Source organism: Tachypleus tridentatus, chromosome 10 (genome assembly GCF_004210375.1).
Source record: "Tachypleus tridentatus isolate NWPU-2018 chromosome 10, ASM421037v1, whole genome shotgun sequence".
Classification (NCBI taxonomy): domain Eukaryota; kingdom Metazoa; phylum Arthropoda; class Merostomata; order Xiphosura; family Limulidae; genus Tachypleus; species Tachypleus tridentatus.
Window position 1 is genome coordinate 142,244,336 of NC_134834.1, and position 20,112 is coordinate 142,264,447.

At 33.8% G+C, this 20,112-nt stretch overlaps 1 protein-coding gene across 2 annotated transcripts in view; it reads right to left on the minus strand.

Annotated features, from left to right (window-relative positions):
• Positions 1 to 1,378, minus strand: part of LOC143230479 (uncharacterized) — a 56,254-nt gene extending 54,876 nt beyond the window's left edge. The window contains exon 1 of one of the 2 annotated variants that reach the window (XM_076464113.1): positions 886 to 1,378. In XM_076464113.1, coding sequence (XP_076320228.1) covers positions 886 to 892 — 7 coding nt within the window. In that variant the 5' untranslated portion in view covers positions 893 to 1,378. The remainder of the gene's footprint in view (positions 1 to 885) is intronic. The other variant, XM_076464112.1, reaches the window with a different exon arrangement.
• Between the last annotated feature and the right edge of the window lie 18,734 nt (positions 1,379 to 20,112).

Sequence of the window (20,112 nt, forward strand, 5' to 3'; positions counted from 1 at the left end):
TTTATTTCACTGTACAGGTACTGGTACCTGCTTTGATCACCTGTGGAGCATTGTATTAAGCCTTGGGATTCTTACCTTATAAAGAACATTGAACTGTTGGAAAGGGTTCAGATGAGGACTACAAAGATTACACCTGAGATGGAAAAGTTATAAAACCAGGATGAGTTAAAATATCTGAAATTGTTCTCCTTTGAGAAAGAAAAAAATTTGCTAAGGAATGTAAAACTGTACAAGAAATTGATGGTGTTGACTGTATATCTTTCATCATCAATTAAATAATGATAACAGTAGAACAAGGGACACAAATGTGACTTTTGGTGAAGTACAGAGTAATCTTCAGCTAAAACAGTTATTTTTCTAACAGAATGGTTAGCCTTGGGAATATATTACCTTCAGATGAGGTAGATGTACTCGTACAGTAACTTAAGTGAGTTTAAGTAAAATGATAAGGGTTAAATATTTTAAGTTTAATTTAATAGATCTGACAATCTAAATGTGTCAATACTACAACAATAGGTTCCTCGTTCTTAAATTTTGCATAATGTTATAGAAATGTACATAATGCATCAACTTCAAACACACATCTGCTTGATCACTCTAAGTACAGCTGGTAGTTTTCCTTGACCTAATTTTGTTCATTTCTACTTCTATTTTAATTTATCCTTAAACGTACAATGTTACATCTTACTATAATTTAAGTTGCAATGAACTACAATACAAAAACATATCCACAGAGAGTAACTTTAATACTGTGACAGGTGGTAAAGTCTTCAGTTAAAAACCACCTATGATTTAACCTATATTTTCCTAATTAAGAACAACCACTGAATTTGAACTAGTAATACTAGCAGTACAAGGTGCTTTAAATTGTAGAGCAGTTGCAACTTACCATAATATACACGGTTCGGAAGATTACCAGTATCAACGACAGCCACTAATGTTACGTCCATTCCTTGAGTTACATTTTATTATTAATTAAAAAAAAAACTATTGCGGCTTTTGAACAGCATTAACTAAGCTTATAATAATAGTTAACATATAGATTTTGGACTCATTTTCCAACCTGAATTACACTACTACTACCGCTGCTAGCTAACAAGACACTACACAATACAACCTACTGAATTATATAAACACAAGATGGCGGTTACGAATAAATAGTAGTAAAAATTATAATAAGCGTGGAAAATAAAAATAAACGAATTACTTAAAGAGAAGTTTTGTTTGTTTTTGGAATTTCGCACAAAGCTACTCGAGGGCTATCTGTACTAGCCGTCCCTAATTTAGCAGTATAAGACTAGAGGGAAGGCAGCTAGTCATCACCACCCACCGCCAACTCTTGGGCTACTCTTTTACCAACGAAAAGTGGGATTGATCGTAACATTATAACGCCCCCACGGCTGGGAGGGCGAACATGTTTGGCGCGACTCGGGCGCGAACCCGCGACCCTCAGATTACGAAGCGCACGCCTTAACGCACTAGGCCATACCAGGACCCTACTTAAAGAGAAACGTGCAACAGTACATAAACTACCGACAAAGTATTTAACGTTGTAGTAAATAATACAACCTTAAGCTATGATAAGAAATAAATAAACAAAAGGATCTTAGAATTGAATTCAAACTTAGAAATAAAATATTAAAAATGTACACAAATATTATTTCCTACCCGTCGGATCGTATATGAAATTTTACTAAGAAATAACTAAGCGTAACAGAAAAAAGATTAAGAAAGAATTATTCTCCAGAGAACATCTCTTCTCTTTCTTTCTCCTCATATTCACAAATAAAACACACACAAAAAATTTTCACCATGTGCAGAAATAAAAGATAATGATATCAGTATCAACTACGTAATAAAACATTGTTACACTACATCCATATCCTTTCAAACTACCCGGTAACTCAATGGTAAGTCTGAGGTCTTATAACATAAAAAATCGGGTTTCAAAATCTCTTTTCGGCAGAACACAGATAGCCAATTGTGTAGCTTGGCGCTTAAGAACAGACAAGAGTACTCTGATAGTAAGAAGAAAAATATACTGAATAAAATACAAGTATAGTGAGACTGTTCTTTTTGAAATATTATATACTCCTTTATGTAAGAAGGTTTTTTTTTCGATCTGGTTTATCTTTGCAGAAGTTGTTGTGAAATATGAGCAATAAGGTTGTCGTTTAAACCGTTGTCATGACATTCTTTCTGTTCTTTTCTCTCGGGGCTGCTTCAGCCTATTCTCGGTGAGGGTGCTGATGTGCACTAGAAAAAAAATTGTGGAAGTTCTTCTTTAAATGTTGTTATCACACATGTTGTAATATTTAGGGATTAAATCGGTTTTAACAGTATGCATATTTCATTTGCTACAGTGGCTGAAGGAGATGCTAAAGTACACCTTGGAGTATCCTCAGCCCCTGCAAAATCCCTTCCATGTTGCCGCTGCCCCTGTCTTACTTCCTACAGATGAGAAGAATTCCAAGCTGAATGGTGATTTTCTGAAGAAAAAGTGTATTTCTGTTGACACAATACTCTTCACTTTAAACTGCAGCAGTATTGCACTTTTGCACTTCAACTTTCACATGGTTTTGGTTTGATAGGTGTAAACATTTAAATTGTCTAATGAAGAGTTTGTCACCAGCACTTAAATCAGATTATTTAGCATTACTGTATTTGTCAGAGTAGTTTTTTATGATTTTCTTCATAGTAGGAAATTTGTCTTTGGACTATGTTTTGCTGTTTCACATGGCAAACATTTTGCAACCATCTTTCAAATCATATTACCTATTTCTGAAACCCACACTGTTTTCTATAGTAATAGTTTTATCTATACCGTCCTCTGATGACCACTGTTAGCCAGTCTAACAGCCTTCTAGTGAAGCTTCTATGGAATTATTAAAATATTATCTCTTCTTAGGACCATTAATAGTTTATGCTCTAATCCGTGATGACGAGAAAACCCACTTGTAGAGAAAATTATATATTTAAAAACGGCTGAACCTGACGATGATCGAAGTAGGTCGAAACGTTGTTCGCTCCTCTGTTAGTGCTTTTTCTACTCATACCAGCCGTATTTAAATATATAAGTTTATGCTTTACATCTTTGCATTTTTCTAGAACTAGATCGTCACATTAGATTTATAATTATGTTTGGATTTTTATACTCTCTGAAGTATCTCATCATTTGTTGTACCATCTTAGAATTGTTTGAGTATCATAGCTGATGGTACAACATTTGTGATGTCAAGTTGAATGTAATTGTCAATTTGCGACGTGTGGACATTTGATTCTGAGTGTTTCAGCTTCATATTTTGCCTTGTATAAAGTAACTACTAAATTATCTCTACCAGGTCTTAACTTCATAGGCTTAAATCATAAACGCAGTCTCTTAAGTTTTGTCATTGATTTATAGTTTGGCTTGTTGAAAGTACCGTTCAACGGTTTGTGAATAACTACGACAGTAAGCGAAGATCAATATAAATATAGATATAAAAAACTCAATAACTCAGACCACTTTTAGTCCTCTCTCTTTTTAGCCATAGATTTTTTTGAAATAAGAAATGAATGGCTTCCATATTTTATGAGATTTTATCATCTCTCAGAAAATAATATGTAAGTACCACTCCTAATCTGGTGAGATTATCATCAACAGTCATATCTACTGCTAGTAATAGACTGAAGTATTTTATCAATGAATGACATCCTTTGGTATTTGGTCCTTGAAACGCTAAAAGTCTACTTTAGTTCTGGACACCATGTCTAATGTACAACTTGACAAATGAGTTGACGAACTGAAGCACTTGCTGTTGCAAAATTCTGAACAAAACAAGTTAAGTACTGTCTTGCCAAAGAAGTTTAGTGTTGGACTGGTATTGAATAAAAACATAGTCTATTTTCACTGGATGCCATGACATATTTAGAAAAGTGACCGTCATAGAAATTAATGGATGATTTACTAAACTCATGCTTGTTTGGGTTAACTGTAAGATTATAATCTTTCATTCCAAAACTTGACTTATGTAGCAGTAAAAATCCTTATGTGGAATAAATCTAAGTGTATAATGAGAACCAGGTTTCAGCTCAAGCTACTGGTAACGTTGATTTAAATCAATATTGCTCAACAATATAGTTCCATTTAACTCCACAAACAAATCTTCTGTTTCTGACATTGGATAACATTCACGGTTTATAGCTGTGTTAGCATCCTTCATATCAACACAATTTGTTTCTTCTATGGAACAATAAGTATCAGTGAAACAAATGACATAACACCATCAGCCTTATTTATAATACCTAACTTTTATAGTCTGTTATGGCCACGCTCAGACTGTCACATGTAACAAATTATATTCTATGACGCTGTTGAGTTACTGATGTGTCAACTTGTCATATCCTAACTCTTTCAATCCCTTCACGAATCCTTCAGACCAGGAATTCTCAAACTTCGTTGTTGATCTTCTCAATATTTCGGGATGTGTGATGATTTCTCCTCCTCCTCCCACTACATATAAAGTGATAACAAATTACTGTACATACTCTAAAACATCTGTTATCGCAATATTTTATTTTTATTTCGAAATTCCCTACTGTAGTCTTGCGACCCTCTTTTGTATGGGGGGTCCCGTTTGAGAAGTGCTGCTTTAGAATATTCGTTAATAATTTCGTTACGAGTTTAGCCATTTTAATCATTATGTAACAATTAAGACTAAATGATGTCTATGCTTTTTTCTGTCTTCTCTGGGATCAAACTTTATATTTTAGTAGACATATTGATAAAACTAATTTATTCCCTCAAGGAAAAAAATGTTTAAAGTTCTTTGGTGATAACAAAGAAAACACTGGATTTAAATGTGATAAAAATGTCCATACTGTTACCTGGCAAAAGTGGAGACTATAATAAAAAAGCTGTACAATCTTATAAATGACATAAATGGTAGAAGTGTATTTTATATGACTAATAGAAAAATTATTTCAGGTTTCTGAAACAGGATTAATAATTCTAGTTTAGCTTATGTTAGATAATTTATTCAAGAAAGATATTTGGCCCAGATTTCTGAAATGAGTGTGCCTTTACTGTTATCATGGACAATGTTTCCCAAGGAACGTTCATCAACATCCACAGAGATGGCAGTACTTTAGCTCATATGAAAGACCAGCATGTCGGGATCAGCCATATTGGCTCCAAAATCAAACAGGACTTAGAAGTGGACAAGAATCTGTCAGGTAAGTTGTTAAACTAAAGTTGTCTCATAAATACAATGTATTTACTGTTACTGCCAAAACATGTATGAAAACATATAGAATCATTGTAACATATATATAAAATGAGCATTTGTTATTTCTTCAATCAGAAGAGAAATGTAGGTGTCTCATAGAAAAGGTCATTTAAATATATCTTTAATGGTATCTTTACCATTACTCAGGATTGTCTTTACCGTTACTTTTGTGAGGTAATGGTAGAGATGAGATGGTGACGGTATAGACACATTAAACTTTGAATTTAAATCCGGTATCAAGATGTTACCCCGTCATGTCAGTTTCCCCAACAACTATTGATATGTCTTTTGGTCGGGTGGGGAAATGTTTGGGTCTGATGGGAAAAATCTCAACAGCTCCATTTATCCTTTCTTCCATTTCTCTAAATCCATTTAAAGATTTGTATGTTTCATAAATAACCTGTCTCTTTCCATTTACTGAAAAATACTTCAACCTACTCATAAGTTGAGATGACATAGTTCTTTAATTCATTATTCACACACAAATAATGTGTACATGGTGAAAAAAGTGAAAATTCTGCTGTGTTTTCTATTCCAGTGATGCAAGATGCCTAAATCAAAAGCAAAAAAATGATGAGAGCTATGCGGGCTAGAAGGAAGAAAGATAGTGAAGCACATGCTGTTTGTCTAGCAAAATAGAGAGAGAGGTAAATTAAAATTGTAGATTGGTCCTTTGAATGGTTTTGGTGAAATTGAAATACCATAATTCTTCTTTGCCTGATTATACAATATGATCAACATAATAAGTTTTATTTATATTGTTTTGAAACAAATCTATTGGCTGAGATATTGTCCAATACCATATCATTAAGACTGGTACAATCGACCATTGTACATTAAGACCTCATTAATTCACAGTAAGAGGGGTTCAAAACACAGCATTTTAGGTGAAGCATATTTTACAGTTTTATACCCTACAAATTATTTGAAAAGTTGAAGTGAAATTAGTCAGAACATGTCAATTTTTACATCTATATGTGCACACTGACGCCCGTATGTAGAGTGTTTGTTTAAGTGAACACTTATTCATAAAACACACTAAATTAGCAGATTTCAAGCCCATGTTAGCCATTTTATTGGTATTTGATTGCTTACAAACTTTATTTTTGTTTCAATATTTCAATCATACAGACAGTCCACAATCAGGGTGCTGCATGCTGGCAAAGATGGTGGTTTTATGAAACAATCTACTTGTAAAGTTTTGGTGTCAGAAGCAAAAACCATAAGAAGACATCCCATAAATTATTTAAGCTTAAATTAATGAGATCTCTCTGTACTTGTGTTCTTATCCATTTTTATAGCCATACGACTTGGGCTGAGTCAGCAAGTTTGGTAGTATGTACATGTGCAATCATTATTATGTCATCAGTGTTAAAGGCATTACAAACATTACATTTCAGGTATCAGCAACGGAAGGCTTAAGGGAAAATAAAAACTATACATAGTCTCAGTGAAAAAAAACAGCAGGCTCAACGGCGTATATGGAAACGGGAGAAAAAGGGCAATGGGCAGCTGTACAAGTAGAACCAGAGCCTCAGCCAGATTTTTAAGTCTCTGACCTAACACCTCCTGAATCTCCTTAAAGTCCTGAGCGTCCTCCATCTCATCAAAAAGTAGCGGGAAGAAAGAAGCTACAGAGAGAGACAAAGCGTGCTTACAGAAGAATCAGGAGCCAGGAGGAAACAATTAAAAACTTCAGGAATGAACTGAAAAAAATGAAAAGCAAAACAAGAAATTATTACAACAGCAAACAAATGTACCTGAGGACAAAACAGGACTGAACACCAGTGGTACAAATGCTTAGGATGCAGATCCATCACTAACAAAAAAGGCAAGATTAGTGGTTAGATATGGCAATATGAAAAATATCCAAAAGCACCTGATATTTCAATATGGTTGCTCAAGATCCTGCTATTCGTGGACCAGTATTAATATATGTTTACAATTAGATACTGTTCACAAGTTGATTTAATAAAATTCTTGTTTTAACATTTTCTGATATTTTCTAATGTTTTTAACATTATTTGTTGGTTTCTTATTCACTATACTTGATTTTTGTTTAAATAAAAAACATTCATAATATTTTTGATAATTTAAGCTGTATTTCTACGATACATGGATAGTATGGACTTGATAAAAATTTTAAAACTCATCTGCCCTGGTATCTGCCTACAAACTTGGCATCAGTTCGTCAATTATAACCTGTATTCTGTTCCATATTACATCATAATGTATACATGCGTTCGTAGACATACATTATGCAAACACTTTCCTTTATTTCATGGTAACGGTAGAGACATGTCTTTCCTGTTACCACAGTAAAGGTAATGAAAGATATGTAAAACATAATTTTCAACTATTGTAAAAAATTAGGATTTTCTAGTGTTGTAGCTTCACAGAATTTAACAAATTATAGAAAAGAGTAACATAAACCTATTATTGGCAAAAAAAGGGAAAAACCATTGTCTTTACCGTTACTGATTTAATTTGTTGAAAATGGTCCACTTTTGGATGGAAGCCTAATGATTACAATACGTAGCAAATCAAGAATCATGGTTGTTTCCAGTCCAAGCAAATTTCCATCGGATATTACACAAACATTTGCCACATAAGATTAACTTGTTACATTTAAATGTACAGACATTTTAAAGTCATTGCTAATTAGTAGTGATTTATTAACTTTATAAGTGTATATTTTCTTTGATGTAGAGACAATTGGACACCTTATATTTTATCGTGTGTGCTTGAAGCGACTACATTTACACCAGCTCCAAAGCCTAACAAGCATCTTATAGATTGTTTCTCAATCCTTGCCTCTGCATGGAGTTTTAATTTATTGGTATTAGAGACAACATAAAAATGATTCGTATATTTTTCATCTGTAGACTCCCTGCACATCCACAATATTGAAACTTTTACTCTTCATTTCTTCATAGTTTGACAAAATATGCAACCCTTTCTCATATTCGGCAGTTTTTTTTATTGTTTGCTGACTTTGAATTTCGCGCAAAGCTACACTAGGACTATTTGCAATAATCACCCTTACTTTAGCAGTGTAAGACTACAGAGAAGAGAGCTAGTCGTCACTACTCACCACCAACTCTTAGGCTATTGTTTTACCAACGAATAGTTGCATTGATCATCGCATTACAACTCCCCCACTGCTGAAAGGGCAAAGATGTTTGGTGTGACGAAGATTCGAACCCACAACCCTAGAATTGCGAGTCTAGCGCCTTAATCATTCTGCCACATCAGGCTTTTTTTTGATGGATCAGAACCTGTACAACACTCACACGCTTTTAGTATAATTTATTTCACCATTAACTTGATTGTTGGATATTTGTATCTTTTTTTAGTATTTTCTTTTTTCTAATTTTGATTTTTGATTGTTCACTGTACATTTCATTAATTTCCGTTTCATTATTTATTTTAACTTGATATACAATATGTTCAGCTTATCTTTTAGACATTTCTAAAGTATGAGCATGGAACAATCTGTAAGTCTCAACTTTGTTGATGAAAAGATAATATATATAAATTGTAATTTTACTTCTTTGATTGCATCAGAAAATTTACACATTACTGGTAATTATATTAACATATATGAAACATTTATCTAGCGCTTTCCCTGGCTTTTATGTTGAGCTTTTGATCACATATACTTCAGAGAACTTGTTTATTTACTAATTTATTTACTTAACGTATTCACAGCTTTCTTGTTATATTCACCATGAGTCCTCAAATTAGTCATTAGCAAGTTTAAGAGCGGACTCATTACTCCAAACCATGGGTTCGACTGACTGTGGTGGACAGAGTGATAATAACCTATTGTAGACGTTAAAATAAACAAGCTCAACCACAATGATCTGTTAATGTGTTAAATATGTAATTTACTTCTTTACCAGCTAACTACAACAATAGGATATGTTAATGGTCAGTTGCAAACTTTCTTTCTTAATTTGAAGATGACCTAAGGATGTCGAAACGTAGCTCTAACCTATACTTCAATTAAAGTTTTAATACCCATACCAGCCATTTCAAGAATACATTTTTAATTTCATTTTAGTTTTTTATTCTTACAAATTTACACTTTCAATCAAAGTGTAAATATATAATCGAATTTATCCGATTTAACATTTATAGCTATTTGGTACAATAAGAAGATTTACCCCACAGCATCACAAACACTATTCCTCCTAGTGCAAGAATCGCATCGCAGCTTTTCTGTGATTGGAAGGGTCGTGTATCATGTTTCACCTCCTGTACTAGTGTTTTATCGCTTCACGACTTTGCGTGTCATCCTTATTCTTTGGTCCGGCATGATCAAGTGGTTAAAGTACTTTATTTGTAATCTGAGTGTCACGGGCTAAAATCCCCATCACACCAAATATGCTCACCTTTCGACCCATGGGAGCGTTACAATGTTACGATCAATCCCACTATTCGTTGGTAAATCAATAATCCAAGTGTTGGCGGTGAGTGGCGATGACTATCTCCCCTCTAATTTTGCACTGCTAAATTATGGACGGTTAGCACAGATAGCCCTCGAGTAGCTTTGTGCGAAATTCAAAATAAACCAGTCCTTGTTCTCTGTAACGTTTGAATTTTGGTATATGTACTGCAGAAACTAGTGTTCGCTGTTTAAATGGTGAACATCACACAAAAAAGGGTATTGGCATTACTTTGAGTCATCGATATGATTTCAATATTCCTATCAGGATCATGTTTACTCATATTTGAAGTTCATCATTTGCAATGGGTTACAATTTTGCTTTATTTGATATGCTAAAGTCTTTCATATTTTAAAACTTCCCATATACTCCAATGTTTGCTTACTTATACTATATCCTATATATATACCATTTTTAACATACAATGTATACACTATATAAATGATATATTAATTAAGTCTAACAGCAGATGAATGGTCGTTATACTTATAATACATACTTATGAATGAGAGGTGCTTGGATTAATTTTTATCGTGTATGATATAACGATTAAGTGTGTAACGTAGTTTGTTTTTGTGTAGGTTTTTCTGTAAATAAATGTACGAACTGATTAGAAGTCTGCCATACAGTGGTTATGTGTCGGCATAGTTGTGTATGAAGTGGAAACTCGTTGAACGTAGGACTTTCTATGTACCTGTGAGTACAGAGTTTCGCAAATTTTGTACTTTTGTTTTGGTTTATTGCTGTGTTGATCTATGGACAGGCGTAGTATATTACTTCCTGGGTGTGTGTATTAAAGCTAAATCGTTACTATGAGGGTGTTGTGACTGTATTATTTTCAGACAGGCTTCTAATTCATTTATATGTTTTTTTTTCAAATTAATTTAGAACCATAAGCAATGCCTAGAAAATTTGCTGTTATAGCCGTCTTAAGAAGAGTTCCGTGAAGATAGAGTTTTGGATTCATTCTAAGAAATTTCTTTAATTTTGCAAGTACACATGTTTGTGCTTTTGATATATAAGTTTTAATTCTTTTCCTTTGACAGTGTTCTGCTATTTCTTTTAGAGCGGGCTATAAGTTTGTGGTTATTCTAACGTGGTGTTAAAAAGTTTTCCAGATTGCCATATTGTCTGTGAATTGGGAGGTGTAATAGACATTAGGATCACTTAATGGCATATCGTTTGCATACATGATGAAGAGTGTGGGGCTAATTATCCGTCTCAAGAGTAAAATGCTATGAGTAGGTGCTCTCTATATTAACCCAAAATTTTCTATATTTTAGAAAGTTGGGTGACCAGCGAATAAAACCGCGAGGTAGTTCCATCTGTAGCATCCGGAACATCAGACCTGAGCATCAGATTGTCTCAAAAACTTTTTATATTTCAAGTAGGGAAACGACAGTGCACTCTTTTTTTGTTGAAGCTATCTTAGTTTGGTTTATTTTGAATTTCGCGCAAAGCTACTCGTGGGCTACCTGCGCTAGCCGTCCATAATTTAGCAGTGCAAGACCAGATGGAAGGCACCTAGTCATCACCACCCACAGCCAACTTTTGGGCGCTACTCTTTTACCAACGAATAGTGGGATTGACCGTCAAATTATAATGCCCCCACGGCTAAAAGGGCGAGCATGTTTGGTGCGACGGGGATTCCAACCTGCAACCCTCAGACTACGAGTCGAGTGCCTTAACCAACTGGCCATGCCAGGCCCTGAAGCTATCTATTACAGTTTTAAACAACATAAGTGGCCCAGCATGACCAGGTGGGTTAAGGTTTTCGACTCATAATCCAAGGGTTGCGGGTTCGAATCTCCGCCGCGCCAAAACATGCTCGCCCTTTCAGCCGTGGGAGCATTATAACGTGACGGTCAGTCTCACTATTCGTTGGTAAAAGAGTAGCCCAAGAGTTGGTGATGGGTGGTGATGACTAGCTGCCTTCTCTCTAGTCTTATACTGCTAAATTAGGTACGGCTAGCGCAGGTATTGTAGCTTTGCGCGAAATACAAAAACAACAAAACAAAACAACAATTTAAGTGATCGATTGTTCCTCAAAGATTTTTGAAGCTGTCTTATATCTTTGGTAATTTTGAATTTTATTCTATATATGGGTTTAACTTATTACATTTTATTCATTCTAAAATATTTCTTACACAACTGGTTATGCTGAATGTCTGCAGCTCTGTGGTTTATTTTCTGGTTTTAAAACATGAAAATATTCGCTTGCTTCCAAAAGACGAAGATATAGTCTGACGTTAGGGAAAAGCTGAAAAGTACCTTTAGATGTTAAAGTAATGGTTGAATGCCTTGTAGCCATATTTCCCGGATTCTTTGTGTTTAGTTTGCATGATGTGGGTAGTTGTTGTTTCATTTCTCATGAATGTATTTGGTATATTTTTAATTAATATTTCTTGTGTTTGTGTAGATATTGTCAAAGAATATTGATTTAAAAGTTGCTTTATTTGTTTAATTTTAGTTTATCTGATTTTGGCACAAATCTTTCATGCCGGGATCGGTTTTCTGTATATCTTTTTTAATTGTTTACGGAAGGGTTTGAATCGTCTAGTTCATTTAGTTTGTCACAGGCCAGTTATCTTGTTTATTATCTTGGTTCTAAGTGCACTGATATGTGGTTTTAAGTTAACATATTTTGTGTTAAAGTATAATCTAAGTAACCCACATCTCTCTTTAATTAAATTTATGATACCTCCGTGTAGTTTATATGTGTTGTTTTGGATGTGGTTGTCGTGTTTCGGTACGGCCATGTTTGCTGCCTTTGTAAGCACTTAGCAATTATGTGACAGCATGCACGGGTGTTTTTTTTTCTTAATTCAAAACGACATGGGGCTATCTGATGTAGTCACCAAGAGAAATCGAAACCACAATTTTGGGGTTGTAAATCCCTATACTTTCTGCTGTCCCAACATTTGACAGTATTCGTCTCAATCAGACGGCCACGAGGCTCTTGGCATTATCGAACTTGATAGAAGTCTGCCTAATTTTATTTTATACTTTAGCCAGACGTTCTATACATTTTGAACTTAAGTCCTCAGAGGTTCCACATAAATTTAGAATTTCACAGATATTTTTTGGCGTACAACAATGGGTCAGCGTTTGATTATTCATTCAAACAGAATTCGTATTATACATATACATATATAGTGTGTGTTTTTCTTATAGCAAAGCTACAACGGGCTATTATCTGTGTCCACCGAGGAGAATCGAACCTTTGATTTTAGCGTTGTAACTCCGAAGACTTACCGATGTTCGAGCATGAAATGCATTATATAGATTTTTAATAGTCTGGAACCATTTACGCCTGTGTCCAAAATTCGTACGTTTACAATTTAAGACTACTGTTATTATATAGTTTCTATTATTTTTAACAATATATTTTAATATATTGGTAGCTGTTGTTCAACTGGGAGGGCAATAGATGCAAACAACTGTAACAGTTGTGTTACTTAGTAAGGTCACATCTGTAGATCTGAACTGGTATGTGTTCACAAAATTGATATTAGTTACGATCATTGTCGATTTGTAGAGTAGGTCGATTGTCATGTTTTTGTTTTTATTATCCATTATTCTGATTGTTGATTATCCAGCATGTTTTAACTGTTGTATTTTCAGTTGCTAGGGTCTCAGTTATAAATATCGTATCTGCATCAGTTTTTTTTTCATCAGTTCTTTATGTCTCTTGGAAGCAAGGCCACCTTCACGTGTAACTAGCCGTCTTCTTCATCGGGATTCAGTCCAGGTTTTAGAGTAGGGAAGGTTAGATTCAGGATTGACCTCTTTTTTATCCATCTCAGGTATAATTATTTTGTGTGTACCGATACTGAATCCTAGATAATAACTCTTGTGACGTTGTAGCATTATTCAAAGTGTGTTAAATGTTGCCTATTATAAGCAATTTTAATTAACATATCCTGTTCATACCATGACCAGTTCATGGAGTAACATTAACTCGTATATTTTTGCTAACTTCACTGATGTATGATCGCACTATTAGTCCGTTTTCACAATACAGTTTCACTTAGCACTCATATATATACATACACACAAAATCCCATTTTTACATATATTGTAGAACCCTTTTAAAATAGAGTTACGTTTGTTTCTCGAATTCTAACACTGTTTAGACTGTATGTTTGTCAGTTATGATGTTTAGAGAGGAAAGGTACTTTGGGGTAGGTTCATCATGTATTACGTAACTCTCCAGTTTTCTCATTGGTTCATTTTTGTTAATATTTTCATCATAAAATTAAAGCGAGTTATCCAAGCGTACGATTGACAGAGTTGGCATGTTTGATTAATTGTGTAGAAATACCGAACTTGTTGATCGTAATGTTCGTTAAAATATAGTTTTGTATTTTGCTGTAGTTTGTTGATGTGTGTTTTTGATACATTTATTCATGTTATACATGCATATTCTACAGCTGGTCTTATGTACGTTCTGTAGATATTTTATATGTTTTCTGCTTAATCTTTATAGTTGACTCAAAATTAAACTGGATACTTCTGTTTTATGTGATTAATCATAGTATCCAGTTTAATAGAGTAAATAAAAAAATTTGCTGACGTTGTTACCTGTAAAGGAGTCCTGTCTAGAAATAACTGTGGTATTACTTTGATTGTTTTGTACGATTTTGCAAATAATGTGACTTGTGTTTGGTGCGCATTTATTTTAATTCTTCACTTATTACAGTATAATTCTATTTAGTTTAGTTGTGGTTATACATTGAATGTTGCTGTCGTTGGATTTGGGGCAATGTTACAGATTTAAAACATCATTTGCGAACTGTGAGCAAAAAAGTGGGGTTTGGGTCTTTGAGAAGTGATATTTCTGACATACATGATAAACAGTGTAAGGCACGATTCGGTGTAGGTGATATCAACATTTACTACAACTTAACATCTTATCCTACAACAACAAATATATCATCATAGACGACCTGAATAGAAAAACATTTTTCGGTTGCAGAACCACAAATGCAAATGGAAAACATCTATCATACTATATTTTTTGAAAAGTTCAGATGTCTACCTACAAAATGCAGTAGCGAATACTACTATGCAATAATACCATTTAATAAATGCAGAACTTGAGACTGTTATACAATACAGTGTCGAATACCTTCTCGATATCTAGGAAGCAAGCGAAAATGTTTCTTTTTTTTGTTGGTTTCTTAAAGCTATAAATCAATGTTTCTGTTAATCTTATCAGATCTAGATTTCCGGAATCCATTTATTTCCATAAATGTATTTAATCTATAACTTATTATACGTTCTAGAACTCTGATAGTTAGCAGATGCCATGGTTATTTGTTTTCGTGTTTAGTAGTGGGAATTAAGGAGTGCCTATATCACAAGGTGTTCGATGGATATAGCATTTAAGATGATTCCAAAATTATTTTGGGTCTTTAGCTTTGTTTAGGTGATCACAGATTTCATCCTAACTCTCTCAATTTAATCTTTTTATTTCCTTTCGATACCATCCCAGAGTCTTGAGAAGTCTGAACTGAACATTTCAACCTTGATCCTTCTTTACCATGCTGTGCCCATACGTGTACAAAGAAAGCTCTAGATTCAAAAGAATGTCTCTCCTTTTTGTTACTTACTATTGCACTTATCTCATATCGTGTCCTTATTTCAACTACAGTTTCCTCATCCTCATTATAAGTGTTAGGTGTTTTTAGAAAATGTTTTAGTATAATCACATTTTACAAAACCAGAGAACTGAATGAAAAATCTAAAAAAAAAAAACATTAAAAATAAACTTCATAAATACCTTCTCTGGTTATGGCACAAAATTGTAATTTCATAACTTGGTCTGTGGTATAATGTATTCTGATGTCCTACAGAAAGATATAAATATCTGCAATAGAGCAAGTACCGGAAATCTTATACGTAGAATGATATAAAATTGGGAACCAACAGAAAAATAAGTAAACACAAGAGAGCATATAACCAGAATCTTAATTCACATGTGAATTAATGCAAAGATATATAGTAATGCTTATTAGTTTTAATTAGGTAGGTTTTTTTTCTGGTTGCTGAAACAGATGAACGGAATATATGCATAATACACAGACAGAAATGACAATCATAACGATACGCACTTTCAAGTCATTCCATATCCTAGAAAATATCAAGTTGATTTCAAGTTAGAATTTTTGAGATGTCACTAGCATTCTAGCTAACAAACAAATTACAAAGTTGAAAATATAGCTTACAACAATATTATTTACTGCTTTATAATCAATAGTTTCCTCTTATTTCTGCAAAGTAAAACAGTTGAAGCAATTATTTCAAACATTCTAAAGAATATCTATTATCAAATTAAAGAACACCAACATTTATTTCGTCTGGAAACATTAATCGGTTTAAAGGTTGCTTTAGCAAATATAGTTTCTCTGGAGTTCGGTTTTTCAAATCAATGAGCAAAGAACAACAGAATTACTGTGCTGCATACTGATAAACTTTTTGAAAATACTTGACACGAGTTATAAACATTTGTTTCACTAAAACATTAAGATTAGCTTTGTATCTGACATTCTTAAACATATTAATATATTGTTTGTCTGTGTGTGTGTTTTGTTATAGCTAAACAACATCAGACTAGCTGTGTCCTTTAAAGGAAATCATAACCCTGATGGTATCGTTGCAATTCCGAAGAATTACAACTGTCCCACCGGGGGAAGTAACATTATGAGAATTCAACTTTGTATTACACAACTCTTTACCTTGATGAGTCAGGTCTTGTAAGTTACAACACAGTGATGTATTCGAATAATGACTTCCAAAAGTTACAACACAGTGATGTATTCGAATAATGACTTCCAAAAGTTACAACACAGTGATGTATTCGAATAATGACTTCCAAAGTTACAACACAGTGATGTATTCGAATAATGACTTCCAAAAGTTACAACACAGTGATGTATTCGAATAATGACTTCCAAAAGTTACAACACAGTGATGTATTCGAATAATGACTTCCAAAAGTTACAACACAGTGATGTATTCGAATAATGACTTCCAAAAGTTACAACACAGTGATGTATTCGAATAACGACTTCCAAAAGTTACAACACAGTGATGTATTCGAATAACGACTTCCAAAAGTTACAACACAGTGATGTATTCGAATAACGACTTCCAAAAGTTACAACACAGTGATGTATTCGAATAACGACTTCCAAAAGTTACAACACAGTGATGTATTCGAATAACGACTTCCAAAAGTTACAACACAGTGATGTATTCGAATAACGACTTCCAAAAGTTACAACACAGTGATGTATTCGAATAACGACTTCCAAGTGTGAGCAGTCGAGACTCATCTTCTTTCTCCACATTCACTTACAAGATCACCAATGACAAATATATTTGGTTTACCAAACTGGAAATACTCATGAAAATGTTCAAGTAGTCCTTGAAGACCCATTAAGAATGCCACCATTTTGAAGTCTCCGATAACCTCCCAGTCATACTCATCATACTTCAGAGCATCTAGCAAGGTCTAGACGCCGTTGTGTTGTTCCTCCTTGAAGTGCACCAAAAGATATTTAAATTTTAAAAATCTAAAATTTGTATTGTCTATTCAAGCAAGCAAAAATTTTCCGTCACACCTTTTAGATTTTTTTTTTTTTTTGCAATGCTCGAAAGTAAAATGAGGTGCCCAGGGTTTGTCTTGATCCCCGACAAGCATTCCGAAATATGCCTTGTAGGTTTCACACAGCAGATGCTGTCATAGAGTACGTTTTTGCTCTTGCCTTGATAAATTAGCCAACATACATAGCAAAATGCGTCTGGAGAATGCTTGCAGCTTCTTGATGCCATCTCTGATAAAATCAGAAAGATCTATGAGTTCACCTTGGCAGCTAGAACTAAACTGAAGTGGTGAGCCCCTGTGTATATATATATAACTATGGAAAGTTCTAGAAAATTCTAAAAGGTTCTTGACAATTCTCGTGAGTTCTACGACATTCTAGAAAGTTCTTAAAAATTCTTGTAAGTTTGAAAATATTATCTATCAGTTACTTAGCACTGAATCTACCTGGAATGTTCTGGAAAATGGATAAATTTGAAAATTTCATTACCCAGGTCACAAAGCAAAGTTTGAAGAGAAAAATAGGTATTTCCATTTACTTTAGGCATAAGCAATTGGGAAATAACTCTTTCTGCCCAGGAACAAGAAAAAATAAAAATTTTGTTACATAGTGTTATAACTTATTTCATACCATTATAAAATAACACTAGCAGAGTTGGTCAAATATAGATGTTTGATACGAGTTTATGTCAAAAAATTATATTAGCTAATTATCTTACCAAGATTTAGTTATTTGTACATGAACGCGTGCCTTTCTTTTGGCCAGGCCACATCAGGCTATCAGCTGTGTCCACCGAGGGGAATCGAACCCCTGATTATAGCGTTTAAAATCCAAAGGTTTACCGCTGTTCCAGTGGGGAAGAAAATGTTACAGAGAAAAGTGCAGAAGTTGTGACATCATATTCGAGCTCTATAATAAAACATAAAGTAGTAGACGTCGGTATTTGTGTCACAGTTTTGAAAATAGATCATAGATTTACACATTTGATTGGAGTTATGTTAATGACTTAGTAGTCGTTGATTTACTTTTAGTTCATATAGTTCCATCAATAATATCGACAGTTTGAAGATTTTATGCACAAAGTAATACAGAACTTATGTTTCAGATCCGTATATTGTAAGCTAAATTAATGTATTTTTATGGATATATTTAGAAATCGAATATTTCAGGATAACATGAAACAAAATTCGTCTCGGAACTATGTATTTGTAAGATAATGTAATGTGTAAATATTCATGATGTATGCTATATAGATTAGTCAATCTGTGATACATAAATTATCGATTTTGTGTATTCAAACACCTTTCTTATTATCACAATTGAAGTGATACTAGAAAGCTCACATTAACAATAATACAAAACTAATATTGTGTTCACTATTTTAGTAATATATTTTAATAGCATAACAGCTTGACGAAATAATACAATAACCACATAACAAACATTTGTCTATTTGCCCTTGTCCGCTTCTGGTGGGGCCCGGCATGGCCAGGAGGCTAAGGCACTCGACTCGTAATTCGAGGATGCTGGATTCAAATACCTGTCACTCCAAACATGCTCACCCTTTCAGCCGTGGGGGCGTTATTATGTAATGACCAATTCCATTATTCGTTGGTAAAAGAGAAGCCCAAGAGTTGGCAGTTGGTGGTGATGACTAGCTACCTTCCATCCAGCTTTACCTGCTAAATTAGGGACGGCTAGCACAGATAGCCCTCATGTAGCTTTGAGCGAAATTAAAAAACAAACAAGCAACACATTATTAGCTCTTCAACGCCACTTTTATAAATCATGACGTCACGTGACCACTAAAAGTACACCTTGTCAGCTTGTATGGTCGTTTTTTAAAGATTAATAGCTGGAAGTGATAGCTACTGCAACCGGTAAAATAATTAAAATATATATCAAGACCAATCACTTAAAATTGAATTGATATATAAAATACCACTTTGTAATTAACACACACATCTACATCAACAACAAACAAACGATAATAAATTCCAAGATACAACAAACTACAAAACTTTATATTGCTGCATACCATATGTTCCCGACATCAGCGAAAAAATTACCAACATTTGAAAAAAAACATAACAAAACTTAATATTTCAGTACACACTAAATGTATTCAAGAACCAGGTACAAAACTAAAATCCATACTGTGTAAAAACTACACTGACATATACAACACGAACATTACTTACAAAATACAATGTAACAACTTCTACGACTTCTGTATTGGAGAAACAAGCAGATAAATGGAAACTAGATTTAAAGAACCCAAAAAGAAAAACCTTCACACATTTTTGAGCACTGCAAATAAAATAAGCAAAACATAACCATAGAAATTACCCACATACTAAGTAGAGAAACAAATATAAAATCAAAGAAGCGCTACTTATACAACAATTCAAACCCAGTTTTGAAAGAACACCGTTATACCTATGCTAAATAATAACCCAACATATAAATGCAACGCCTCGTACTTATTTAGTCTCATCCCTAAGACATGTGCTCGACAACGGCCAGTAGCAAACTTTCTTTGTTAACCTGAATATGACGTCAGAAGTTCGAAATATTGTTCTGCAATTTATTTTAAATAAAGTTTTAATACCCGTACCAGGCGTCTCGAGAATACATATTTTGCCATTTATTCTGATATAATTAGTGTTATGTTGCTTTAGGAAGAGTATCTATTAATGTTTTAATTTACTGTAAGTGTTTAGAAGACTCTAAGATAAGGAATGCGGGAAGAAGGAGATTTGTTTTAACTGAAATAACTACTAA